General features: G+C 41.1%; 1 protein-coding gene across 2 annotated transcripts in view; it reads left to right on the top strand.

Moving 5' to 3' along the window:
- The window catches only part of abl2 (c-abl oncogene 2, non-receptor tyrosine kinase), a 112,948-nt gene that overhangs the window by 64,553 nt on the left and 20,599 nt on the right, over window positions 1-27,796 (top strand). For both annotated transcript variants that reach the window (XM_067990514.1, XM_067990513.1), the window contains exons 2-3: window positions 20,875-21,045; window positions 25,471-25,766. In XM_067990514.1, the coding sequence (XP_067846615.1) occupies window positions 20,875-21,045; window positions 25,471-25,766 (467 nt within the window). The remainder of the gene's footprint in view (window positions 1-20,874; window positions 21,046-25,470; window positions 25,767-27,796) is intronic.

Below are 27,796 nucleotides of genomic sequence, written 5' to 3'. Positions count from 1 at the left end.
GAGTACAGGCCCAGCACAAAAAACTGCACACTACTGACAGCAACGCTGGTCTTTCGTTTCCACCATGTGATAATGATGGCTGCTTCCAGGTTTAGTAACCCTTACATAAAAAAATAAATATAAATTACCAGCTACCTAATTATGATGACACTAAAGAGTTATTGACCTTTATCCGCATTCCTTGAGACTGCATAAAGCATTTTCTATTTAGTTTCACCACATTTTAAAGGTTGTATGACAGATATTTTTAAATTCAACTCCTTGACTTGGTAATTACATGCAAACTGTTGTGGCTAACAAGTGTTGTAGGTGGAAAGAAAACTTGTGAAAAAGTGGGAAATTTGGGGGGAGCTCTGCCCTAATGTCACTGTTTGGAGAAAACACAACTCTTGGACCCCAAAGATTGGAGTTGATGAGGGTCTACTCACAAACTCTGCTCCCCTACCACTGAATCCATGCCCCACCTTAGCGAGTGTCTCGGGCTGAACCAGACTTTTCGCTATCTTGGCGTTCTGTTAAATCTTAAGTTGAGCTTCAGATCTAATATCCTGTTAATCATGGAGACCATTTATTTCCACCTCTGCAACTGTGCATGTCTCCACTCTAGCCTCATATATGGCTTTGTCACCACCAGACTCGATTTCTCCAACATTCTTCTTGCTGGCTTGCCATCCTTCACCCTCCATAAAGTCTAACTTGTCCAAATCTTGCTGCACATAACCTGTTGTGCACTAAGTTTTTAAAAATTCGTTCATGGAATGTGGGCATCGCTGGCGAGGCCAGCATTTACTGCCCATCCCTAATTGCCCTCGATAAGGTGGTGGTGAGCCGCCGCCTTGAACCTCTGCAGTCTGTGTGGTGAAGGTTCTCCTACAGTGCTGTGAGGAAGGGAGTTCCAGGATTTCCAAGTCGGGATGCTGTGAGACTTGGAGGGAAACGGGCAGGTGGTGTTCCCATGTGCCTGCTGCCCTTGTCCTTCTAGGTGGTAGAGGTCGCGGGTTTGGGAGGTGCTGTCGAAGAATCCTTGACGAGTTGCTGCAGTGCATTTTGTGGATGGAACACACTGCAGCCACGATGTGCCGGTGGTGGAGGGAGTGAATGTTTAGGGTGGTGGATGGGGTGCCAATCAAGTGGGCTGCTTTGTCCTGGATGGTGTTGAGTTTCTGGAGTGTTGTTGGAGCTGCACTCATCCAGGCAAGTGGAGAGTATTCCATCACACTCCTGACTTGTGCCTTGTAGATGGTGGAAAATTCTGCTTGCCCATCACTTCTATCCTCAATGACTCTCTCCCCAATACCTCAAAGCCTCAAATTTAAAAGTTTTCTATAAATCACTCCATGTCCTTGGCCCACAATACTGCATTATCTCCCAACCGCTCCTTCAAATTGTTTCTCTGACTCCAGCCTTTTGTGCATTCGCCTTCCCTTCACCTCAACTCTGGTGGCAGATTTTTTAGCCACCTGTGTCCTACTGTTTGGAATTCCCTCCCTAAGCCAATCTGCCTCTCCAGCTTGCCTTCAAAACAAAAACTCCAACTTTTTCACCCCTCCTAATCACTCACTTCCTGCTTGGCACCTGTGTTCTATACACTGATGTGAGAGGTGCCATGGTACATTTTTTATGTTGAAGGTGCTATATAAATGGAAATACTTCATCAGAGAGTTGTCTGTCCTCTTCCAGGTTGATAATTGGACCAGAACAATACGCTGCTGGGTTTTTGCTACATCTCCATATTTGTGCCAAGAAAAGCCACCGCACCTCAATATTCCACATAATGCCAAAGATTCAGCATGGAACACCAACTGTTCAATGTACAATTTTAAGTGCACAGTAATTATCATTTGCTGAACCTGGATTGTTACTCTCAGAAATCTTGTCATCTGTCCAGTGGTATCCCAGTATGATTTCTCAGTTTTAGACTCTCAGCAATCAAACAAGATCAAATTTGTTAGCTGTTAGTTACCTCCAGATAATAGACCTGCCTTTGTGCCTCATGAACAAGAAAAAGTTAACTTTGTTGCAGTAATTCAGGTGGTTCAAGAATGGGACAAGTGTACCATTGTTTCAAGTAGAACAAATAGAAACTGTAAGGAGTCAATATGAAACTGTTTGTCTGGTTGTAAAATTTTAATATGCTATTGTAACTATCATCAACTTCTGCTGGAAAAGGACCTTTTTAAATGGATATCGTCTGAGGACGAGATTAAGTTTGCCCTTTCCCCCATACGGTTAAATATCTGTCCACGTTCACTGTGTGCACATGTGAAGGATTGACTTAAGTGAGTACCAGAGGAAACTATTAAATTGTCCTCCGCCCTCTTTCCCCCTCCCAGCACGAGTTGAGGAGAGGATAAATCGGAACGGAAATTTTTGTGTGGCTTGGATGTCGGAAAACTGTTTCAAGTACTCGTGGCAGCTGTCTAATGAACAAACCTGTTCAGAGGCAAACCTTCCACTAAAAGATGAATTTCCACAGGTTTGATTTGCTAACAAGTGCTGTACAATAGAAACATTTCCCCTTTCATAAACAGGCCCTTTAAAAGCATTGTACTGTGCATTAAGTTTGTGGTTGCAGTATAATGAAATTGTTTGGTGTGATTACTGTACATTCACATGTTAATTGTGTGATGTAAATTGACACATTGTTCAACCTGAAAGGAATGTCCTGAAGCATGCCAAATGTACCCTATCTAAGGGTGTTGTCTGCATCAGTCATCTACTCATGCCGTTTCAGAACTGCTTTTTAAATACAACCATGCTGGTTTAATGGATTACAAGATAATTACAGATGAGGATAGCCTTTTGGCCCCTCTAAATTCATCCATCCAATGAGATCCCAACATTCCCCTATTATAGCATCCAATTGCTAAATGACTCTTCAATTCCGAACTACTCCCCATAATTGGACTATTTCTAACCACCCAAATGGCCTCTTGCACAAACTTGGTCTATTTTGGTTTAGTTGACGCACCCTATTCGCCAAACTTCTGCTGTTATAACAGCTTGAGCTTGTGGCTGTACCAGAATTCAGATCACCTACAGGGTGCATGATTTGGAGCCTATACTTAGTGATTTGTGTAACTGACCAATTGTAATGTCAATATTTCAGAATTTGATATTTTATCATATTGGTTTTTATTTCTGCCACATTTGCAAAAACATAATTAAATATTGGTGTTCCTTGTTGTGCGGGGTCCCTTAGGGAAGAGCAACCATAACATGATAGAATTCCTCATTAAGATGGAAGAGTAAAGTCGTTGAATCCGAAACTAGGATCCTGAATCTAAATAAAGCAAATTACAAAAGTATGAGGTACAAGTTGGTGGTGATAGATTGGGGAACTTTACTAAAAGGGATGACGGTGGATAGGCAATGGCTAATATTTAAAGAACGTGAGCAGGAATTACAACAATTATTCATTCCTGTCTGGCACAAAAATAAAACAGGAAAGATGGCTCAACCGTGGCTTACAAAAGAAATTAGGGATAGTATTAGATCCAAAGAGGAGACATATAAAATTGCCAGAAAAAGCGGCAAGCCTGAGGATTGGGAACAGTTCAGAATTCAGCAAAGGAGAACAAAGAGATTGATTAAGAGGGGAAAAATAGAGTATGAGAGTAAACTAGCAGGGAACATAAAAATTGACTAAAAGCTTCTATAAATATGTCAAGAGAAAAAGATTAGTGAAGACAAATGGAGGTCCCTTACAGTCAGAAATGGGAGTAATTATAATGGGGAACAAAGAAATGGCAGAACAATTAAATACATGCTTTGGTTCTGTCTTCACAAAGGAGGACACAAATAACCTCCCAGAAATGTTAGGGAACCAAGAGTGTAGTGAGAGGGAGGAACTGAAGGAAACCAGCATTAGTTAAAAAAAAAGTGCTCGGGAAATTAATGGGCTAAAGGCTGACAAATCCTCAGGGCCTGATGACCTACATCCCAGAGTACTAAAGGAAGTGGCCCTGGAAATAGTGGATGCATTGGTGATCATCTTCCAAAATTCTATAGACTCTGGAACAGTTCCGACAGATTGGAGGGTGGCAAACGTAACCCCACTATTTAAAAAAGGAGGGAGAGAAAAAACAGGGAATTACAGACCAGTTAGCTTAACATCAGTAGTGGGGAAAATGCTAGAGTCTATTATAAAATGTGATAACAGAACACTTGGAGGGCATTAACGGGATTGGACTAAGTCAGCATGGGTTTATGAAAGGGAAATCATGCTTAACAAATCTACTGGAGTTTTTTGAGGATGTAACTAATAGATGGGGGAGAACCAGTGGATGTGTATTTAGATTTTCATAAGGCTTTTGATAAGGTCCCACACAAGAGGTTAGTGTGCAAAATTAAAGCACATGGGATTGGGGGGAATATACTGGCATGGATTGAGAATTGGTTGACAGACATGAAACAGAGAGTAGGAATAAACGGGTGGCAGGCAGTGACTAGTGGGGTACCGCAGGGATCAGTGCTTGGGCCTCAGGTATTCACACTATATATCAATGATTTGGATGAGGGAACTAAATGCAACATTTCCAAGTTTGCAGACGACACAAAGCTGGGGTGGAATGTGAGCTGTGAGGAGGATGCAGAGAGGCTCCAATGTGATTTAGACAAGTTGGGTGAGTGGGCAAGAACATGGCAGATGCAGTATAACGTGGATAAATGCGAGGTTATCCACTTTGGTTGTAAAAACAGGCAGATTATTATCCGAATGGTGATCGATTGGGAAAAGGGGAGGTGCAACGAGACCTGGGTGTCCTTGTACACCAGTCGCTGAAAGCGAGCATTCAGGTGCAGCAAGCAGTTAGGAAGGCGAATGGTATATTGGCCTTCATTGCAAGAGGATTTGAGTACAGTAGCAGGGATGTTTTACTGCAGTTATACAGGGCCTTGGTCAGACCACATCTGGAGTATTGTGTGCAGTTTTGATCTCATCTGAGGAAGGATGTCCTTGCCATGGAGGGAGTGCAACGAAGGTTTACCATACTGATTCCTGGGATGGCAGGACTGACGTATGAGGAGAGATTGGGTCGACTAGGGCTAACTTCACTAGAGTTTAGAAGAATGAGAGGTGATCTCATCGAAACACATAAAATTCTAACAGGACTAGACAGACTAGTTGCAGGGAAGATGTTCCCGATGGCTGGGGAGTCCAGAACCAGGGGTCTCAGTCTCAGGATACGGGGTAGGACATTTAGGACTGAGATGAGGAGGAATTTCTTCACTCAGAGGGTGGTGAACCTATGGAATTCTCTACCACAGAAGGCAGTGGAGGATAAGTCATTAGATGTATTCAAGAAAGAGATTGATATTTTTCTTAATGCTAAAGGGATCAAGGGATAGTGGGACAAAGCGGGAACACGGTACTGAGTTAAATGATCAGCTACGATCATTTTGAATGGCAGAGCAGGCCTGAAGGGCCGAATGGCCGCCTCTTGCTCCTATTTTCTATGTTTCTATGTAGGTGCCTAGAAGTAGCTTCCAACTCAAGATATATTGTAAGAAAGTATTAAGATGCTACTTCAATTATCATTATCATTATTAATATTTAGAAAGTGTGATTGGAAGTGTTTGTGCTCTCTGAACATTTAAATCAACTCTAGGTAAGCTTATAAAGTGACCACGAGGTCTAAGGAATTCTTGGGTTTGACACAAACTGAAGTTGTTCTCAATGCAGTATCGGGTTTACTACTCCAGGCACTGTTCTAGAACCAGGTGGTTGTGACTATAGTTATACTGCAACTTAAACACAGACATTACTGCAAAATTGTAACAATGCTAAAGTATAAAAGTACTCTCAGAAACCCACCTCTCAGATGTTGGAATAAATAGGAATCTGGGCCTTGTATTCTGCTCCAATGTGAACAGGAAGCAGCACTTAAGGCAAAGGCAGTAGAGTAGCAATTGAGGAAATGTCATTTCCCACTAGAGTGGGGGAAGTTCGAGCAAAAATAATTAGAGGAATATTCTTTTCAAATAACTGCACAAACAGCGGCGTTTTGGGCAAATGCAGTCGCTTTTAAAATTTATTTTAAAACTGTATTCCTGCCTCTTTCCCCTCCCCTGCCCCCTCCTCCAATTTCACTGGGTCATGCACCAATTGAAGTCAAAAGGACAAAACATCCTCCCAGGCCTCCATCAGTGTTGCTGTGAACTAGTCACTGGTAAGTCCACAAGAGTGGGCCCGTGACTTCAATTGATGATCCTCCCCCTCAAGAGGATGGGGATGGCTAAAACATCTGGCCCTTGCTCAGCATTCCGCACATTACCACAGCTGAGATCAGGCACTCAGTGGTCTGGATTATAGGCATAAATCTCTCATCACTTCGTGTAAGGTATATTATCCCATTCTTTGCAGATTACCCCATTCTATGCTATGATGTTAAACATTCCTCCTGCTTTTGCAGATATTCATGTTGGAGAATCACAGAGCAGTATTGATTGCCATCTGGAACTTCATCATCCTGGACTCTCCTAACCATTTACCTAAAGGAAGCTGCCTGAAGTTGAGCAATTCCTTTGGTATAAAAATGGAAAGTCTCAGGGCAATGTATTTTTCTTTTAAAAATTGCACGTCTTTAAAAAAAACAAGTAAAATACTGCAGATGCTGGAAATCTGAAAAAAGAACTGAAAATGCTGAAAACGCTCAGCAGGTCAGGCAGCATCTATGGAGAGACGAAGGTAGGGTTAATGTTTCAGGTTGTTAATCTTTCGTCGAAAGGTCATAGACCTGAAAAGTTAACCCCATTTTCCCCTCTCCACAGATGCTCCCTGACCTGTTGTGTTATCAGCTATTCTGTTTTTATTTCACACCTAAATATCTGTGAATACATAAGTGTTGTCTGCTGAATGTACAACCACCCGCTTCCAAAAAAGGATCTGCATTGTGCAGCTATGACCGAAATGCTTGTGAGGAAGTGTCCAATTGCCTTCTGTGTTTGTTTTTCTCCATAGTAACCAAGATGTGTACAAGTTTATACACTGGGTTGGGTTAAGAATCTTTCCATGAAATGGGGGAAGCGAGTGCTTAGAAATTATTTTTTTCATATTTTATCATTTGTTGAAATCTATAGTGACTGCACATTCTAGCGGATTGGCAAGAATTGTTTTTTTCATTGTTTCCAAGAAAATTACTCTGTGCATGTGCCCTGGTAATTTTTTTGTGTTTTTTGTTAAGAAAATAGCTCTTTTGTGCAGTCACTCTACAGATATGCCACACATTGAAGAAAAGTACATTGGTACAAGAACTGTTAAAATGGTTGTGCATGTCCTGGGGCAGCATACTGTTTGGGGACCAAGATAGTCTGCTGTTGATCTATGGAATTCAAGTAGGTCACAGATATTAATGGGCCCACCGAATTTGAAGTAATGATCTTGTTGGTTTTTGTCTTCTGGTCTGAGGGACAGAGAGGAGCTGGGTCACGTCGGCTTTCAGGACAGGGCCTACTTATGTGCACAGTTGAGAGGCTGGGGTATGACGCGCGTTAAGTCCTGTACATTGCTGGTAGTTGGTACATTGGTTTAAAGCTGGAGTTCTGAAGAGCAGGGATGTGTGCAAAGTTTTGTGAAAGGAGAGCAAATTGAGGGAAGAAACGGTTAGCAATGTCTTGACAGTTTAGATGTGACATGCCATTAACAGCATTATTATTTTGAAGCTGGTTCATTTTTGTAAAAAAAAGAGAAGCCTGATCAGCATGAGATGGACAGCCTGCTGTCTACGTGTACCAAAATGTGAGCATAAAATGCATGAGAGGAACAGGTGGTAATCTCGAATTAATGCAGCCAGCAGAGCTTGGTGTGCAGTGTCATTTCACTTAAAATGTTTAGCCATGGTTATTGGTTGTAATCTAAAGTGAAGTGGAAATGTGTACATGAAGTTTCAAAATGAATCACTAAATCCATCCACTTCCTGAGAGAGCTCATGGAGTTTGAAATAGCCAGATGAATAAAGAAACCTTTCTACTCAGCTGAAAATTGCTGTGAACTCTGGCCTAGTCATGTGCTGTGGGAATCCAACTTCGACTGAGCAGACCAGACCTGGAAATGTGAGTATATGTGTCTGGGTCAGAGGAGGTGGACTCGGGCAGGACTTTAAGGAAAACCACAACAGTGATGGTGTCTCATATTCTGAATGTTCCATTTGATTTAATTTGAGAAATCTAGGTGAAAGGCCAAGACTCTTAACACCAGACACTGCCAAGTTTCAAGAGTGGAAGAGGGGAAGAGGTCAATCAAGAAGTAGTTATTAGGTGATAATTTGTTGTATCTTATCCATGCTAGAATGTTGAGAGCTAGGATAAGAAAGTGTGCAAATAAATTGCAGGGGGAGCTTAATGTTATTAAATATTTCTAATAAATCCCGGTAGTTTATCGATCGGCAATTATGTATCAAGTAGACGTAACTTTATCATGCATATCAGTTTAGTAGATTTGAAGTATTTTTATGTAATGATGGTTAACACCAGAATTTCAAATGTGGAGCATTTAACAGAAATTTGAGCTTCAGCTGAAGTTCATGGGGATGCATGATCATATTAATCAAAGTGACACTAAGTTTGATTTGTTTGTTTAATTTACTTATGAGAACAAAGGGGTTCATTTCCCTGCTTTAATTAAGTGTTCTTTTGACAAGGAACTTGTTTGTTCCAGTGTCTGGTTTTGCATATTTGGAGACATTCCTTTGATACAGAAATCCTCTGACAAGTTAACAATACTTGGTGCATACATACAAATAAATATGGAGAAACAGATGCAACAAATAGAATGGTTCATGCTTCTGAAGATATTACCAAGTATTGACTTATCAGAAGATTATTTTTATCAAAGGAATTAACGGAAGTGTCGGGATTGGCATCCAAGTGAAAAAATTCAAGTTTGAAATGGTTCCAGAGCGCTCTTAAATTGTACACGAGGTCTCAGAAATGGGTCACGTTTGAAGATGAACAGATTCAAATAGGAGAGGACAATAACAGGCTGAATCTTCCATCAAAGATGGTACTTAGTTCAATATTCATCAGACTCTTCTCAAAACAAGGGTTACACAGGGTAATGAACCAATTACAGACGTGTGTGTAGTATACTTTTAGTTGCAAATTTTTGTACTTGCATTTTAGTTGTAAATTTAAATGTTAGTTTATTCTATAAGCTTTTGGTCTGTTTGCTAATTTGGGCACCCTCTCTGCTCTTTACTTGTGCTGAACACAAATGTCGGCTTCCACAGGTGAGTCAGCACTTTTGATGAACCAAAGCTTGACCTTAAGTGAAGTGGGATTGAATAAATGAGCAGATCATTCATTTAATTAACTCCTCTTCTCTGGCCTCTGACATACTCTGCCTCCCCCACCCTCTAAACCTGTTGTACTTTTTTTCTTTTGCCAACCCGACAACTTGTACCCTGACCCACCATGTATCGTAGCCTCTGTCCAGTTCTCACCTCCTATCTTCACAGTCCTATCTCTGCCCTAGTGTAATTATTTTCCACCCTCCTTGACTTGATGACTGCACTTAGTCTTGATTCTCTGTGCGCAACACCACAGGAGATCGATGAGTGGATTTATGAAAGGAAAATTGTGTCTGACAATAATTAATGTTCTTTAAGGCAATAATGAGTGTATTGATTAAAGGAAATGCTGTGACGATTGTGTATATGGAGTCTTAAAGCTGTTTCATAAGATGCCGCATTGGAGTCATCTTGATTAAAAGTAAGGCATACAGTATAAAGGGAGTGTGGCAGCAAGATGGTTAAAGGACAGAAAACAGGACTAGCGAATGGATGCTAATCAGACTGGTGAGTGGTGAAGTCGTGGGATCATCGTTCTCTACTTTTATATATCAATGATCTGGACTTGTGCTTTGGGAGCACAAAATCAATATTTGTAGTGAACAAAAAAGAGACAACAGTTAACTGAAGAGGATTGTAAACAACTTCAGGAGCATGTAGACAGGTCAGTAGATTGGGCAGATATGTTGGATGTATTTTAAGTGGGAAAAATGCGAGATGATACTTTTGTAAGGATGAAGGTATATATACTGTACTACATGGAAAACTTTTATAAGTGGTAAAGGAGCTGACTGCCTTGGGTGGGGGGTGTGCTTCAGATATACAAATCTTTAAAATCTTGAGTACTTGATGCATTGAACTGCATTTATCTTTCACTGATCCAGTAACTCAAATGATCCAAACTCCTGTGAATCTAGTTTGATTGTTCATTATTTACCTTGCTGTCTATTTTTGCATCATATAAAAATTTGGACATAACACTTACAACACCCTCATCCACGTTACTTAACTCAAATTTGCGCACTTGTTGTTGCACACTGACAGTGGAATCACTTATTTATTGAACTTTAGTCCTTGCTCAACAGGATGTTTTCTTTCAATTACATTTCTGGTTATTACACTGAACAGAGCAAGCTTTAATAGTAGTAGAAAAGAAGAAAATCTAGGTTGTTTAAAACCTGGGTACTTTGATGCAATATATGAAGAGTATGCACAATGGAGACTGTTTCTCTGCATTATTCTTTCCTTTTCTGAAATTGACTCCCTCTCTGGAGCAGGTTTCCATGTGCACCGCACTCCAATGCTTTAGTCGGATGTTCAGTGTTTGTGTAAGCCTTGATGGTGAGTGCCAGCAGACATCACAGCTGAGTCGAATCTTGTTCTGATCTTGTGTCCACATGCGCACCCTTAAAGTAAGAGTTGTAGTATGGAGATTAGGGAGGGAAACCCTAGCTGATGACTTTCCCAGATCCAGGAGCAAGGCTGTCAATTGTAGCACTCCTACTGCTGACCTGTCTGAGAGAGGCTAACTCAGCACAGACAGGGCCACAATGAGATGCTCCAATAGGCTGCCAGATTTGAACGTAGGACTTTCATTGTCTTAATGGCTCAGAGATAGAGACTTCTCTTTGACAGGTAGCATTTGTTCAAATAGTTAGGTTAGTACATGGACCTGATTTGAACATTGACGATGAGTTCACATTTTTGATTATTATATCTAGTAGATTCCTGACTTGTACCTTTACCTAATGTGGAGTGTGCTTCCCATTTTTGCTGTGAGTGTCTGCCGAATGCACTAAACTTGCTGCAACTCTTGCAAACGCAGTCAGTCAGTGCTCTTCATGACTGTGACCATGTGTCAAATTTCACATCTCTTGACTTTGCATATTAAATAAGAGTGTCACACTCTTAAAAGAGCATTAGTGGGGTGGGAGTCAGGAGTTGCAGGAAGAACCTGGAGGCATTCAACATAGTGTTTGTCATGATGGCATCACGTGCCTGCAATGCTAATCATGTATTTGTATGCTGAGAAAGCTATACCCACAATAATTCCAATGTTTACACATCCCCTTTCAAGCTGAAATCATAAACCCTAACGAAAGCCACGATTGTATGAGTTTTGTAAATGAAAATTTGGGTAATTTGAAGCATATTTTAATGGATAATTACTCGTGCTAAAGATACTGTGAACTGAAGAAAAAAGGACTACTGTTAGTGCAAGCCCGCACTTGTCCTTAGCAGCTGGGCAGAGTGGGGGCCTCTGAGAATTTACATGATTAGTCCAATTGAAGGGTTATCAGGTGTTAGCTGCTGTTTGGAGATGTCTGGGTCTGGTTGTAGTAGTTCGGGCATATGGTATCAGTATTGCATCAGGCTGTGACCAGCTGTTAGGAGTCAGAGGCTATGAAAGATCCCGTTGTTAAGTTGCGGCGCCAGGCTGGGTAGGTCATCAAAGAGGCAGGAAGTAGTGCTTAAACTTCCTAAGTATAGACTTGTGCAGATATCCCGAGTCCATGCTTTTTGAGAACTGAGGAGCTCCTCGGACAGACTTGGTGTTCCAACATCAGCTCAATTGAAATGGACTGGCATTACTTGTACTTTAGTGTTCTTTCAAAATGGATTTGACACTTTAAGATTTGCTGGGAAAGGTTAAATGCTTCCATAAACATCTAGGATCTGTGGACTTCTCGGTTCTGGAGTGATGTACTGGAAGCTGATGTTGTGTGAACTTACTGGAACAGGGCTCTTTTCTTCTCCTTTTTGCAGAGGAGGTAAAAGTTACTTGTTCTTGTAATTGTTTTGATTATAATTATGATTTTTGTATGTTGAAACTTGGCAACGTTTTACTTGTAATCCTCATGCTGTGAATGTAGTGATGCTTCTGTTAATGAAAAGGCTTTTGGTGTTAATCTTTGCTCAATCAAGATTTTCCCCATTAATTTTTTTCCTGTTGATTTTTCTCCTTCCTCTTCTCCTGAAGCTGTTGATGACTTGCACAGGTACAGTTCAACAGGCACTGGAAAGCCTTCGATACCTCGCACAAATGTCTGTTTTTTACTTGTAAACCTTGAGGGTGAGTGTTGACAGGTTATCCAACTGTGAAGGCATCACAGCTGAGCCTGATCGTGCTCCCAGCCAATATTCATTCACATGCATTCCAGCAAGATGCAGCGCTCATTTTTCACCCATCTGACCTGGGGTGCTGAGGCCAATTGTATCTCACCCGTGCCCTGCTGAGGTGAGCTCCATTTAAGGTTATTATGGTGAGCACTTTTCCTTCCTATCCCCTTCTGCATCAAATTAAAAGAAATTCTTCCATGTTTAAAAATAATTTTTTAAACAAAGCACTAAATAATGTTTTTGGATTTCATTATAGTAAATTTAATCGGTACTCCATACTTACATCTGTCTTTTAGATGAGATCTAAAACTGACCAAATGAACATAAGATCCCATGGCATTTTTTTTGAAGAAAAGAGAGTTCCCTCATTGTCCTGCCAACATTCATTCCTTGACCAACACTACCAAAATAGATTAACCGGTCATTTGTGTCTCCTCCCTCTCTCTTTCCCGCCCCCCCCCCCCCCCAATCTCCCCTGTCTCTTTCCATCTCCTTTCTCTCTTCCATCACCTCCTTTCTCTCTCTCTCTCGCCCCATCACCACCTTTCTCCAAAATAACACTCTCAAAAATGCAGGCGCAACCACTTTATACTGAGTTAGCTGAATTGACAGTAACAATGCTGTAATTGGTCACACCAGCCAGTCCTGGAGAGGGGGGTGGAATTCATCCAAGGTTCCTGCACCTTGATTGCTTTGCTTCCCAGTGACCCATGCTGGAAAGTGTAGTTGTATGGGCGTTAATAGATGAGGACAGGATCAAGTTCAGTGATGTTGCCTCTCTCCCTTCCATATAGTTAAATAGCTTGCTGACATTCATTGTCTGGACTTCACATAAACACATAGTGGAGTACAGCATCTGTGGGACTGTACAAGTTTTGAGAATGGGTCCTCTCATTATAAAGGCTATTAGTTCACTCCTCTGCTAAAGTTCTAAAATTCTTTTGAATACACAAGGATAGGTTGAGCACCACATCAGGGATGTGACAGTTTACTCATTCATTGTTTAAACTGTCACTGCTGTTAAAAGAAAGCAACCACTGTATTTAATTGAGCAAGTATGGACCTAATTGCAACTATGAATGGAACATATATGAATCCTGACCTGCGCTGAATAATGGTGACGCACCAAAGGCATAAAAGTTAATTTACAGTTTAATGTGATTGGCTGTTGGCAGCATTGCTCAGCTGTTCAGCACTGCTTGCTGGTCATTTAAATAGCTGAGAGTGCTGCTCAGAGTTGGCTTTACAGTTGACAGCTGCTCTGCAGGGCTCCTTAAGATTGCCACCTCGCTTTCCCAAAATTGGCAGCTTCTGATTTGTATTTACAACATGTAATGATCGATACTGCCCAAGGATAATGTACAGGTTTAATGTAAATATGTTTGGTGAGCAGGATTTGATCACTGCAAGCAGATTCTATTGTTGCACTATCTCCGTTATGTATCCAGCCTCTTACAGGACTGTTGACCTCACTCTCTCTGGTGCTACTTTAATACTGCGTCATGAGATACAGTATCACACACCTCATTATCACACAAAAGCCTCGACAGTCAAAGTCGATGTTAAAATGTGGATGGAGTGTAGTGTCAAAATGAAGGTAAAATACTTCAATTGGGCAAATCAGATGAAGTAGAATCCTGATCTGCAGTATATTATGGGATTCAGACAGAGAAAAGGAATCTGTTGCCTATAACTTGATTTTGCATTTACTGTTGTGGAAATAGCTTTTCTATTACCCAGCCAGGAACACAATTTACGCTTGGCAAAGACTTCCTTATGGAGTTGAAGCCTATTAACTGAGATGCCACCAGCATCTTACTGGAAGTTTATTTATTGGGTTCCAAGAGAGGCAGCAATTTGTGGTCCTTGTGAAAAACCAATAGGAACAAAGTGTTGGACACACATTTATTCATGTAACTTTGAAATCAAAGGTGCACAGGAACTTGTGGTGACTATTACACCAATAATGCTGACTGCATCAGAAGGAAAAGCAGTACTTATTTGCTATGTCTTAATTAATCTTCAGTTCCACCTGATTCATTTGTTTCAAGGTTAGGTTATTTATTGAAGGCAAGTCCTGTTTTACAAATGTGATGGTTTTTTTTGAAGAAGTGAGAGACTAGGTCATTGGAATGCAGCGCATATTGGAGGTGATTTTAAACCCCAAGAACGGGTGGGTTGGGGGCTGGTGGGAGTTGAAAGTAGTTGTTTTTTGGGTCATGACCCCAACCCGGCTTTATTTCCAGGTTTAACGTCAGTGCATAAAAGTACAGGCTTCCTACTGGGAATGCAAAGTCCAAATATTTTGCGGTTGTGACCCAAAAAAACCAACTTTTCAGCCCCCAACCTGCCTTTTCTTGGGGTTTAAAATCACCCCCACTGTGTCTGTTCTTCAGTAGGCAGTCAATGAGGTGTCTCACAGGAGGCTTGCTACAAAAATTCAGGTGTGTGGTGTAAGAGGGAATATAATAGCATGAATGGAAAGAAGAGAAAGAGCTTGCATTTATGTGGTGCCTTTCATGACCTCAATGTCTCAAAGCTAATGAAGTACTTTTGAAGTGTAGCCACAGTTAGGGACCATGATCAAACAGCAGTAAGGTAAATGACCAGGTTTTCTGTTTTTGATCTTGGTTGAGGGATAAATGTTGGCTGGGATACCTGGAGAACTCACCTGCTCTTCAAATCGTGCCATGGGATCTTTTATATCCACCTGAGAAAGCAAACTTGGCTTAACATTTCATCCATAGGACAGTACCTCAGACAGTGTAGCACTTCCTCAGTACTGCATTGAAATGTTAGCCTAGATTATGTGTTGAGGTCTCTGGATTGGGGCTTGCACCCATGTCCTTCTGACTGAGGTGAGAGTGCTACCCCTGAACCATGGCTGACACTTGGTTGATGGACAGGAAATCAAGTTAGGGTAAATGAGTGTTGCTTAGATTTGAGAAGGGTTGAAAGTGGTATACCCCTGAGATTAGTGCTGGAACCAATTTTGCTCAGTGTTACCTATAGATGGTTTGGACTTGTGCAGAGGAAGCAGAAACTCAATTTGCCGACAACACCAAAATAGGGGGTTTGGCACCCATTGATGAGGACTGTAAAAGACTTTAGGAAGACAGGTTAGGAGAATGGGCAGAGAGGTAGCAGATGCAGTTTAATGTGAAAAGACTAAAGAAGGATGTGCATGAACAGAGACTTAATGGTTCAAAATATAATTCTTTGAAAATGCCAGAGCAGATAGATAAAGTCATAAAAAGGCTAACCGGATTCTTGGTTTTATAATTAGAGGGATAGAGTACAAGAGTAAAGTGCAACATTGATACAACGCTTTGTTTAGGCTACAGTTTGACTACTGTGTGTTATTTTGGACTCCCAGTACAGAAAGGACTTTAGGGCCATTGAGTGCAGACAAAGTAGATTCATCAGGTTGAAGCCAGGGATGGTAAACTATAATTATGAGGAGAGACTTGAGACACTGGGACTTTCCACTGGAGCACAGAAGGCTAAGAGGAGATTTAGTACAAATTTTACAAATTAAGGGTTTTGATTGGGTAAATATTGACAGACTCTTTTCTCTGGTTGGTGAGTCAGTGATGAGGGATGCCAATTTGAATTGAAATTTTGTTCTGAGAAGTGTTGTTGGATGTGGAATCCTCTGCCACAAGAAGTGGTTGAAACAGAGACCATTGTATCTTTAAACACAAAATCTGATAAATAGTTGAAACAGAGGAAGATAGAGAGCTATGGGCAGAGCAGGACAGCAAAATGACTTTTGAATTGTACCAGATAAATGCTAGCACAGACCTGACAGGCTAAATGGGTTCTTTCTGTGCTGTAAACTTCTATGGTTATTTTGGGAAGTTTTACATTGCTTGGGTCTTGGTGTTTTTCATTTGTAATACCATATAAAATGTATTAACCATTATACTTGAAGTCCAGCAGTCATTATGAATGTTGTTAGCTTTGTGATACTTTCTGGTGTTGTGGGTGAGGATATCCCTGGCAGGTTAGGTTTGCATGGGTGTATTTATGTGAATCCTTTTTCAAAAATTGGATTGCTTCCTGGAAATTTGCAATGGCCTGCACTGAATTACAGCATTAAAAAAAAATAACTGATTTATCCAGCCAGTTTTTAAAAAAATTTCGTTCTTGGGATTTGGTAATGCTTGCAATTGTTTTTGCCCTCTCTTTAGTTGCCCTGAGAAAGTAGAGGTAGGCCTTCTGCTTGAACCACTGAAGTCTTCGTGCTAAATGTGCTCCCATGGTGGTAGGTAAGGAATTCCTGGATTTTGACCCAGTGACCATGAATGAATGGCAACATATGTCCAAGTCAGGATGTTATGTGACTTGGAGGTGATGGTGTTCCCATGATTTCACTGCTCTTGTGCTGCTTGGTGGTAGAGGTCATGGTACTGGGAGGTGCTGTTCAAGTCAGTTTGAGTTGTTGCAGTGCAACCTGTAGAGTGGTACCTTACCATTCTGAGTTGTTATAGGAACATGAGTGGTCCATTTATCCCCTCGAGCCTGTTCTGCTATTCAGTGAGATCATGGCTGATGTGTGACCTAACTCCATGTACCCGCCTTAGCCTCATATCCCTTAATACCTTTGGTTAACAAAAGTCTTTCAATCTCAGATTTAAAATTAATAATTGAGCTAGCATCAACTGCTGTTTGCAGAAAAGAGCTCCATACTTCTACTACCCTTTTGTGTGTAGAAGTGTTTCCTAACTTCACTCTTGAAAGTCCTGGCTCTAATTTTTAGGCTATGTCTCCTAGTCCTAGACTCCCCAACCAGCAGAAATAGGGTAGATAGAGAGAAACTATCAGTTCCCCTTAATATCTTGAAAACTTCGATCAAATCACCCCTTAATCTTCTAAATTCCAGGGAATACAACCCTAGTTTGTTTAATCGCTCCTTGTAATTTAACCCTTGGAGTCCAGGTATCATTCTAGTAAATCTACGCTGCACTCCTTCCAAGGTCAATATATCATTCCTAAGGCCCAGAACTGAACACAGTACTCCAGGTGTGGTCTAACCATGGCTTTGTATAGCTGTGGCATAACTTCTACCCCCTTGTGTTCTAGTCCTCTGGATATTAAGGCCAGCATTCCATTATCCTTTTCGATTATTTTCTGTATCTGTCCATGACATTTTAATGATCCATGTACATGAACCCCTAAGTCTCTTTGGACCTTCATTGTTTTGAGCTTTTCACCATTTAGAAAGTACCCTGTTCTATCCTTTCTTGATCCAAAGTGGATGACCTCACACTTGCCTACATTGAAATCCATTTGCCACAGTTTTGCCTATTCACTTAAGCTATTGATATTTCTGTAATTTTATGCTCCCATCTACACTGCTTACAATGCTGCCTATCTTTGTTTCATTGGTAAACTTGGATATGTGGCTCTCTAACCCATCATCTAAGTCATTAATAAACAGTGAATAGTTGAGGCCCCAATTCAGATCCCTGTGGGACGCCCCTGGTCACATCCTGCCAATTTGAGTACCTGCCCGTTATCCCTGGTCTCTGTCTCCTGCCGTTCAGCGAATTTTCTAACCGGGTCAATAATTTGCCCTCAATTCCATGAGTTACAACTTTAGCTAACAGTCTCTTATGAGTTGTTGAACAAACAAATAATTTCAGCATGCCTTGTGTATTATTGCAAACCATGAGAAAGGATAGGACACACCAAATTGTGTACTTGCTTCCACCAAACTGGTTTTTACAATCACCTCATCGCATTGTAATAATTCAACCATTCAGCTAGAGGAAATTTTGCAAACTGCAGAATTCTTCCTTTTAAAGTAGTTGGAAAGACCTCCATGTAATATGATTAGTTTCATAGCCGCACCAGTCATGAATGCAATTTGAAATAGATACTAAGGGAAGTTTTTAAAAAGGTAATTGCTGGAAATCAGAACTAAAAACAGAGCTATAAATAGGCAACAGGTTGATCAGCTGAAAGAAAAAAATGGGATTATAGCCAAAACATTACTCTAACTGCACTTCCAGCATTTTCTGTTTTAGTTCCTATGGAAAGTGCTGTATACAATAAAAAGTGAGGTGTGAAGAACTGGAGAAAAGACATTAGTAACATACTGCACTTAGACTTTTTCTTAAGTGACTGACAGGCTATGCCTGAAAGGGTTAACCATGTCTGTTAAAGGTAGTTTGGTGACCATTCTGCTGCAGAAAAGCCTTTCTGATGTATACAGTTCTTTGCTATTGTGTGACTATCCACTGAGGAATGTTCTCTGCACAGTTAATTTAGCTGGGCGGCAGGCATTTGTGTGTAAAATGGAATCTGTTTCGACATGTCTGTCTTCCCACGTGATGCTAATTTCTACATGGCACTGATCCAATGGGATAGGATTTGACCAGCCCAAACGTTCTTTCTGTGGATTCTTGAGAATCTTACACCCACACATCTGTTGTCAAAATTGCACTCCTGAGTGATGCAAGTGAATGTTTTTGCGCTATAACTTGAAACACAATTGGATTAGTGATAGAACAAACGAATATGAGCTCCGGAGCAGTTCTGCTGCCGTCTAGTAGTTTTGAAGAAGACAGGCGTGGGCTAACCAGCTCCTTCCTTGAGGATGCTTCTGAGCCCTTACCCTCCCCTTCTGAATTCTATATTGTTAAAGGTACGGTATGAAGATGTAACTGTAAAAAGCATTGTAGTTGGCACAATTGTTTTTACTTAACTTGAAACGCTAAATTAACAGAACTGCACAAAATGTAAGGAAATGGCAGGTATGAAGTGGAGAAATGCATAACATTGGAACTATTTTGATATTTAACTATGGATTTGTTTTTTGCAAAGCTGAAAGTGTTACGTGAGGCATGTTAAACTTAATATGATAGGTTTTGCTTTATCCATGTCTGATCAGGGATTGTCTTTTCAGAGACACGGTGATGTGATTGGGAGAGGGTCAAGAGACTCTTAGATGAATGGGCTGAATGGCCTTTATTATCTGTGTTGATCTTGTGATCCGGTGGAGCAGGAATCAACTGTGTCGTCATGTTTTCACTAACTGTGTACGGGTTCTTTGGTTGTGATGAACTGCTGTATACAGATCTCCTTTTCTGAATCGTAAATCGAATTGCCCAGCATTTCAAAATGCAGAATGCTGTAACTTCTTGGATAGAAACTCTTCAATCATTTGTCCATAATTTATTTTAATTTCACTGTTAGACCATTTGTGTCACCAGTGAGTAGAAGTTAAAGCATTGTTCGATTTTACTTGACTTTTTAATAAAAAGAAGTCCCTTGGTTTCAATGCTAGCTCTTCAACTACAGCAATCAATTCCACTTCAGTTTCCCTGAGTACTTTCATATTCTTAGCAGTCAAGGAAGGAGAGACAAGAAAAGATGAATAGATAGTTGTCTCCATGTCTGCCAGTAACCATCTCTCACATCTCCTCGCAGAGGCCAAGAGGAGGCCATTTGCTTGTGTTCCTGGCCACAAGTGGTACATAGTCCAGATGATAAATCCTGGAAAACTTAAAGGGATTTTGAACCCCAAAATATACACAAACTTGCCCAATGAATGACAACAGAGCTCTATTGAGCGCCAATCAACAAAACCCCAACATGCAAATCTTACAGGTGTAACTGTGCCCCAGAGACAAATTTAATCCTATCTGGTTAATTTGTGGTCATTTCATGCTAAAGCTAAGGTGTAAGTGTTGGTGTTTTTAGAAAATTTAGATTTAGAAGTTAGCAGTATTGTGTTTTAAATGGAGTGAATTTGTTTTTCTGGTCAAATTTGTCTTCTGTTGTTAAAGACTTCTTTTTCCTCCTCTTTTCCCCCCCTCCCCCAACAAATGTCATAACCTCCCAGCTGTTCTTTCTCCAATCTTCCCAAGAAAGGGTGTTTTGATTTTGCAGACCATTAACAATGTATATCAGATTGGGAATGTGAATGGAGCTCGAATACTGGAGAGCCCTCACGTGCACTTCTTTCTATTTGGTGTTTGGATTCTAGGGAAAGTTTGTCTTTATATCTTTAGCCGAGAAAGTGTTTTTTTTAGGTTAATACCTACATTGAACAGAATCTTTTATTTTCTTGAACCTTATGGATGTCTTTTTGTATGAAATATGTAAATCTGATGTCAGTTTTAACATTTGACTCGATTACTGTGTTGACTGAGTTTGCAGGGTATTTTGCTTTTGAGCTTGTGGTTCTCCATCTCCCCTCCCTCCCCATACAAATCCATTCATGCTGAAACGGTCATTCACAGCACTGCAATAAGGATAATCTAAATCATTGTGAGTTGCCTCAGACTCTTGATGGCAGATATTGCACGTTTGGGCATAAAAACTTGTTAAAATGCTATTTTTACCAGAAATTGAGTTACTCTTTTAAAGTCACTGCACTAATTGCATTGCTTGACTGTGTTAGTTGATGTGCTTGTTTGTGTATTGCTCATGAGTACTCAAATTTCTCTCCTTACAGAAGCTTTGCACCGTCCATTTGGTTCTGACATTGACTCTCAGACTCTGAACGAAGCAGTGAGGTGGAGCTCAAAGGAGAACCTCCTTGGAGCTGCTGAAAGTGATCCTAATCTATTTGTTGCACTTTATGACTTTGTTGCGAGTGGTGACAACACTCTAAGCATTACGAAAGGTAAGCAGCAACATCTCTCCATTAACTGCATGAATAGCCACATCTCTAGATACATTCCCATGAGGGGGAGAGGAAGGGCAACCAAAGCCAGAGCTCCCTGGATGACAAAAGAGAGAGTAAGATGCAGCAGAAAAAGGGAGCATATGACAGATGTCAGGTTGATAAAACAAGGGAGAACCAGGCTGAATATAGAAAGTACAGAGAAGTGCAAAAGGAAATAAGAGGGACAAAGAGATAGTGTGAGACTAGACTGGCAGCTAACATAAAAGGGAATATAAAAGTCTTCTATAGGTATATAAATAGTAAATGGGTAGTAAGAGGAGGGGTGGGGCCAATTAGGGACCAAAAAGTAGATCTACGCATGGAGGCAGAGGGCATGGCTGAGGTACTAAATGAGTACTTTGCATCTGTCCTTACCAAGGAAAAAGATGCTGCCAAAGTCACCTTAAAAGAGGGTGTAGTTGAGATACTGGATGGGCTAAAAATTGATAGAGGAGGTACTAGAAAGGCTGGCTGTACTTGAAGTAGATAAGTCACCCGTTCCGGATGGGATGCATCCTCGGTTGCTGAGGGAAGTAAGGGTGGAAATTGCAGAGATGCTGGTCATAATCTTCCCATCCTCCTTAGATGTGATGCCAGAGGACTAGAGAATTGCAAATGTTACACCCTTGTTCAAAAAAGGCTGTAAGGATAAACCCGGGAACGAGAGGCCAGTCAGTTTAACCTTTATGGTGGTGAGCTTTTAGAAACGATAACCCGGGACAGAATCAATAGTCACTTGGATAAGTGTGGATTAATAAAGGAAAGTGAACACTGATTTGTTAAGGGAAAATAGTGTTTAACTAACTTGATTGACTTTTTTGATGAGGGCAATGCGGTTGGTGATGTATATATGGACTTTCAAAAGGCGTTTGATAAAGTGCCACATAATAGGCTTGTCAGCAAAATTGAAGCCCGTGGAATAAAAGGGGCAGTGGCAGAATGGATATAGAATTGGCTAAGTGACAGGAAACAGAGTAGTGGTGAACAGTTGTTTTTCGGATTGGAGGAAGGTATACAGTGGTGTTTCTCGGGTCAGTATTAGGACCACTGCTTTTTTATATATATATATATATATATATTGTCTTAGGTGTACAGGGCACAATTTCAAAATTTGCAGATGACACAAAACTTGGAAGTGTAGTAAACAGCAAGGAGGATAGTAATAGACTTCAAATGGATGCACACATGGCAGATGAAATTTAATGCAGAGAAGTGTGAAGTGATACGTTTTGGTAGGAAGGACAAAGAGAGGCAATATAAACTAAGTAGTACAATTCTAAAGGGCGTGCAGGAACAGAGACACCTGGGGTATATGAGCACAAATCTCTGAAGGTGGCAGGACAGGTTGAGAAAGTGGTTTTAAAAAAAAAAGCACACTGGATCCTGGGCTTTATAAATAGAGGCATAGAGCATAAAAGCAAGGAAGTTATGTTGAACCTTTATAAAACACTGGTTCGGCCACAACTGGTGTATTGTGTCCAATTCTGGGCACTGTACTTTAGGATGTGAAGGCCTTAGAGAGGGTGTAGAAAAGATTTACTGGAATGATTCCAGGGATGAGGGACTTCAGTTACGTGGATAGACTGGAGAAGCTGGGGTTGTTCTCCTTAGAGCAGAGAAGGTTGAGAGATTTGATAGAAGTGTTCAAAATCCCGAAGGGGTTAGATAAAGTAAATAGAAACTGTTCCCATTGGCAGAAGGATCGAGAACCAGAGGACACAGAATTAAGGTGATTGGTTCTTTTGCCAAAGGCACGATGAGGAATAACTTTTTTACGCAGTGAGTGGTTATGATCTGGAATGCGCTGCCTGAAAGGGTGGTGGAAGCAGATTCAATTGTGGCTTTCAAAAAGGAATTGGATAAATACTTGAAGGGAAAAAATTTGCATGGCCACGAGGAAAGAGCGGGGGAATGGGACTAACTGGATTGCCCTAACAAAGAGCCGGCACGGGCTCGATGGGCCTTCTGTGCTGTAACCATTTTATGATTCTATCTGTTGATGGAGTTTGACACTGACCCAAGACCAACACGTTAGCACTTAGCGATGCATCAATGAACGTGGGTGTATGGCTAGTCTGAATGATCAGTGGATACTGTAACAACAACTAGCACTTATATAGTGCCTTTTAAGCGAGTAAAAACATCCCAAGGCGCTTCATAGGAGTGTTATCCGACAAAATTTAACACTGAGCAACATAGAGATGTTAGGACAGGTGACTAAAAGCTTGGTCAAAGAGGTAGGTTTTTAGGAGTGACTAAAGAGGAGAGTGGGGTGCAGCCGTTTAGGGAGGGAATTCCAGCACTTAGGGCCTAAGCAACTGAAGGTACAGCTGCCAATGGTGGAGTGATCAAAATCGAGGATGTGCAAGAGGCCAGAACTGGTGGAGTGCAGAGGTCTGAGGGTTGTAGGGCTGGCAGAGGTTACAGAGATAGGGAGGGGCGAGGCCATGGAGGGATTTGAAAACAAGGATGAGAATTTTAAAATCAAGGTGTTGCCGGATGCATTGAAGAACAAATTTATTCTAACTAGATTTATTCTGCAATGTGGTCACTGATCTGCCCAACCTCCTCCACTCACCGCTTAGTCATCTCAAATACTTATATACACATGGGTCTTTGAAGATAATTTTCCCAAGCCAACTCCAGTAAGGACCCGTGTATAAGTAATTGGGAGGACTGACATGCTCCACCACCATGCCATTTGTTGTAGAAATTTATTGTACTTTTGGATTTCCTCTCAGGAAAATTTACTGGCATTTCTTCTATTATTGATGGCAGTAAAGTTGAATGTGTGTGGTTTTCCTGCTCTTGATGGTACTTCAGTATAAAGCTTGTGACCTTTGGACACTTGACATTAGAAGTCCCAAATTTTCGTGGGACTCATGAGTTGCCATTGGTCTCCATTTCTGATATTTTTTTGAGTAAGGACATCAGCATTAAACCTAATCAGGGAGAGCGACACATCGGGTTGCAGATAAGTGCTGCTTAATTCATTTGAACAGTTTAGATGATTGGAAAAATGAATTGCTCACAATGTACAAATGCCAATAGAGCCAGGAGATTGAATTGCATCTTGAGCTAACTGGCAGAAGTTTATTTATACACCTTTTTATTAAGTGTATCCTTCAGTTTAGTCAAGGTGGCTGGATGTACGTTTGAAGATATGGTCCATTAAGTTACATGGTGAAAGGGACTGAATGGCTCAGTAGGTTAGATAAGGGCCGTACGTCTCTGGGACCTGAGTTTAAATTGAGCCTCGACTGATGGAATGTAAAGCTCTACTAGTGTTCTAAGGGTCCTGTGTCAATTGAGTCTAATCCAGTTACTTTTGGACATGGGCCTACAGCACAAAATTGCCCCTATTACAGTATAAAGTTAGCAACCTTCAAAATGGCAGGAGTTCCATTGCCCTGGTAACAACATTAAAAGTTCACACAAAATTAGTGACACGACAAAGGACCTGGCTGTTATAGTGCACAGGCACAGGCCCATGACTAGAGCTGCAAGGCTGTTGCTAAAGGAAATAGGGTGTTGGATGTATTACCAGGACAATTATACACAAAATGAGATATTATTTTGTCCCTGTATAAAGCCATGGTCAGGCTTCATCATAAAACGCTATGTTGGCTTTTAGTCTCCTCACGTAGTTGGGTGGTAGAGAGGCCCTGGAAAAGGTCAGAGGAGGGCCACTGGGTTAATGCCTTGTTTAAAGGTTGTCGGTTACCATGATCGTCTTAGAGAGCTGGGGCTTTTTACTCCAGAAAAGTATTTGGTTTGTGGAAATTTGATCAAGGTCTTCAACATTATGAAAGGATTAGACTTGCTCCATGTGGATAGACTATTCGAGGTGATACTATTCAAAGAGTCGTCAACCTTTGGAGCAAGTTGCTGGCATGTGCAATGACTGTAGATTCACTGTGAGCATTCAGAAGAGAATTGATGAGTCCCTGAGTGTGGCTAAATAGGTGGGTGTTGGAGGGGGTGTCTCCCAGTCAAAGTGATATCCTGAAACTTGTTTGATCAACTTTTGGGCATCAGAGTAATTGCCCATTTATTCCCCCCTAAATTGGCCTAAGACTTTTGCTCTTTTTTACCTCTCTCAGGTGGTTGCACGGCTGGTGGGTGGGAGGGAGTGCTGGAGAGTTGTAGATGGGAGTGATGGTATGCAGAAGTTACACCATGTCAGTTTAGAAAAGGCTCAGTCAACCAGCTGGTCTTCTCCTGTCTTTCAATTTCATATGTTTGTATTGCATGATTGGAATTAATTTTCCTTTTCTTGCACTGGATGACTGCAGGGTTGCACAGAGAAATAAAGAAAAAATTATTGGGGTGCTATGAAGCTATCGGAAATTTTGATTGATGAGGGCTCTGCTAATTCAACAGGTGAAAAGCTACGCGTGCTGTGCTATAACCAGAATGGCGAATGGTGTGAGGTGCGCTCGAAGAATGGGCAGGGATGGGTCCCCAGCAATTATATTACACCTGTTAATAGCCTGGAAAAGCACTCCTGGTACCATGGTCCTGTCTCACGTAGTGCAGCTGAGTACCTGCTGAGCAGTCTCATCAATGGCAGCTTTCTTGTGCGAGAAAGTGAGAGCAGTCCAGGACAACTTTCAATATCCCTCCGCTACGAGGGTCGAGTTTACCACTACAGAATCAACACTACACATGATGCCAAGGTAAGCAGTGAAAACTGTTTGTGCCTCCTCTCTCCTTTATTTTGAAAGTTCACTCTCTTTCCCCTGCTCACCTTGCCCTTTCCAATGGAAATTTACTTAGGTGGGCAGCCACTCTATTGGTACCAGTCAGCCTTCCATACCTCAAATGGTCATTCTTCATGTCTGAGCGTTGATAGGCTCCTGGGAAGAATCTCAAGGAGCCCAATCCTGTCCTTGCCATCAAAACACACACACTTCCTAACAGAGGTCACTGGATAGGGATCAGGAGTGGAAACCATTATCCTAGCTCAGTGGTGTTGAACTTAATTCAAGCACCCCTTACTACTACAACTGTGATCAGCCAGCTCGGCACAGACCAGCGATTGAATCTCAAACCTTATGATTTATGCGTTTCAGTTAGATGTTAGCTTTCAAACTTAATTATTTTAACTTATTTGCTCTTAAAGCCCCCCACTTTCCCAAAGTGGAACTCTATCCTGACACTCGAGTTAGAGTTAGTCATCCATAACTCTCCCATCTGAGTTCTTTGATCAGTTTAAGGAGGTGTGAATGAATGACTGGCTGGCTCGTTGTGTTTGTTCTTCTGAAGTAATGCCTCTTGTTTACACTTTGACTTTTGCTTGCCAAGCTGAGATTGTAAACCTGTTCATTTGAAAAAACTTGAATAATCATAATATCATGAGGAGAATCTACCTACATTAATCTGGGACACCTTCGAAGTGGCAAAGTTAAAATACCGGATTACATAGTATTCTGAAATAGTGTCATTAAAAGGTTCTGATGGGCAGATGGAATGAAATGACCAGCTTTTCTTTGGAGTAATTGTAGTCGTCAATGTCACCCTGAAAAATGTTTTTTTTTGTTGAACTCTTGTATCCTGAGAATTTTTGGATGCCTCTTTGACTTAATTCATGTCTCTCATGAAACAAAAGTGCATCAGATTACCGATGCAGCCCCTATTACACAAATCAGGGCAAAGGACATGAGGTAACGACACAGTATCATTAAAATATTACAAAATACTGGCACTCCCTAAGTTACACCTACGTGCATACATTCAAAAAGGCAGGTGATCTGTTACTATTTGTAATTAATGCTGCATGTGTATTATAAATTCCTGCCCTGAACTGGCTTCTGGCAGCAGCTCCAGTTGATGTGGAAATTGCCCAGTTTATGTGATAGGCAGTTGCTACAACAGACAGTTTTACATAGAAACCATTGCTTACACACGTTTTTATATGTGCCAATGTTTCAAATTTGCAAAAAGCTGCTATTTTCCAGAGGCTACTGCCATCCCAATTTGGTGGGGGTGTCAGAGACCGTTAAAAATATCACCTGAAAAGATTAAACATTCAGCCGATAATACAGCCGGCAATAACTAAGGAAGTTATGCTAAATCTTCAATATTCACTGATTAGGCCTCAGCTCTGGAGTATTGTGTTCAATTCTGGGCACCACACTTTTGGAAGGGTGCCAAGGCCTTGGAGAGGGTGCAGAGGAGATTTACTAGAATGATACCAGGAATGAAGGACTTCAGTTACGTGGCAAGATGGGAGAAGCTGGGATTGCTCTCCTTTGAGTAGAGAAGGTTAAGGGGAGATTTGATAAAGATATTCAAAATCATGAAGGGTTTTGATGGAGTAAATAAGGAGAAACTGTTTCTACTGGAGGGTTGGTAACGAGAGGATGCAGATTTAAAATAATAGGCAAAAGAACCTGGGGGGGGGGGGAGGGGGAGATGAGAATTTTTTGACGCAGCGAGTTATGATCTGGAATGCACTGCCTGAAAGGGTGGTGGAAACATTCAGTAGTAACTTTCAAAAGGGAATTGGATATATGCTTGAAAAGGAAAGATTTGCAGCGGCATGGGGAAAGAGCAGGGGAGTGGAACTAATTTGATAGCTCTTTCAAAGAGCCAGCACAGGCATGATGTCATCCTTCTGTGCTGTAAGATTCTATGATTCTAAGAACAGTTAAAGCATACAAAGCAGTGGGGTCAAATTTCTCTCATGGTGAATAGAAGATGGGTG

The sequence above is a fragment of the Heptranchias perlo genome, chromosome 9 (genome assembly GCF_035084215.1).
Source record: "Heptranchias perlo isolate sHepPer1 chromosome 9, sHepPer1.hap1, whole genome shotgun sequence".
Taxonomy (NCBI): Eukaryota; Metazoa; Chordata; class Chondrichthyes; order Hexanchiformes; family Hexanchidae; genus Heptranchias; species Heptranchias perlo.
The sequence above is the reverse complement of the archived record's forward strand: the minus strand, read 5'-3'. Positions and strand labels throughout refer to the sequence as shown.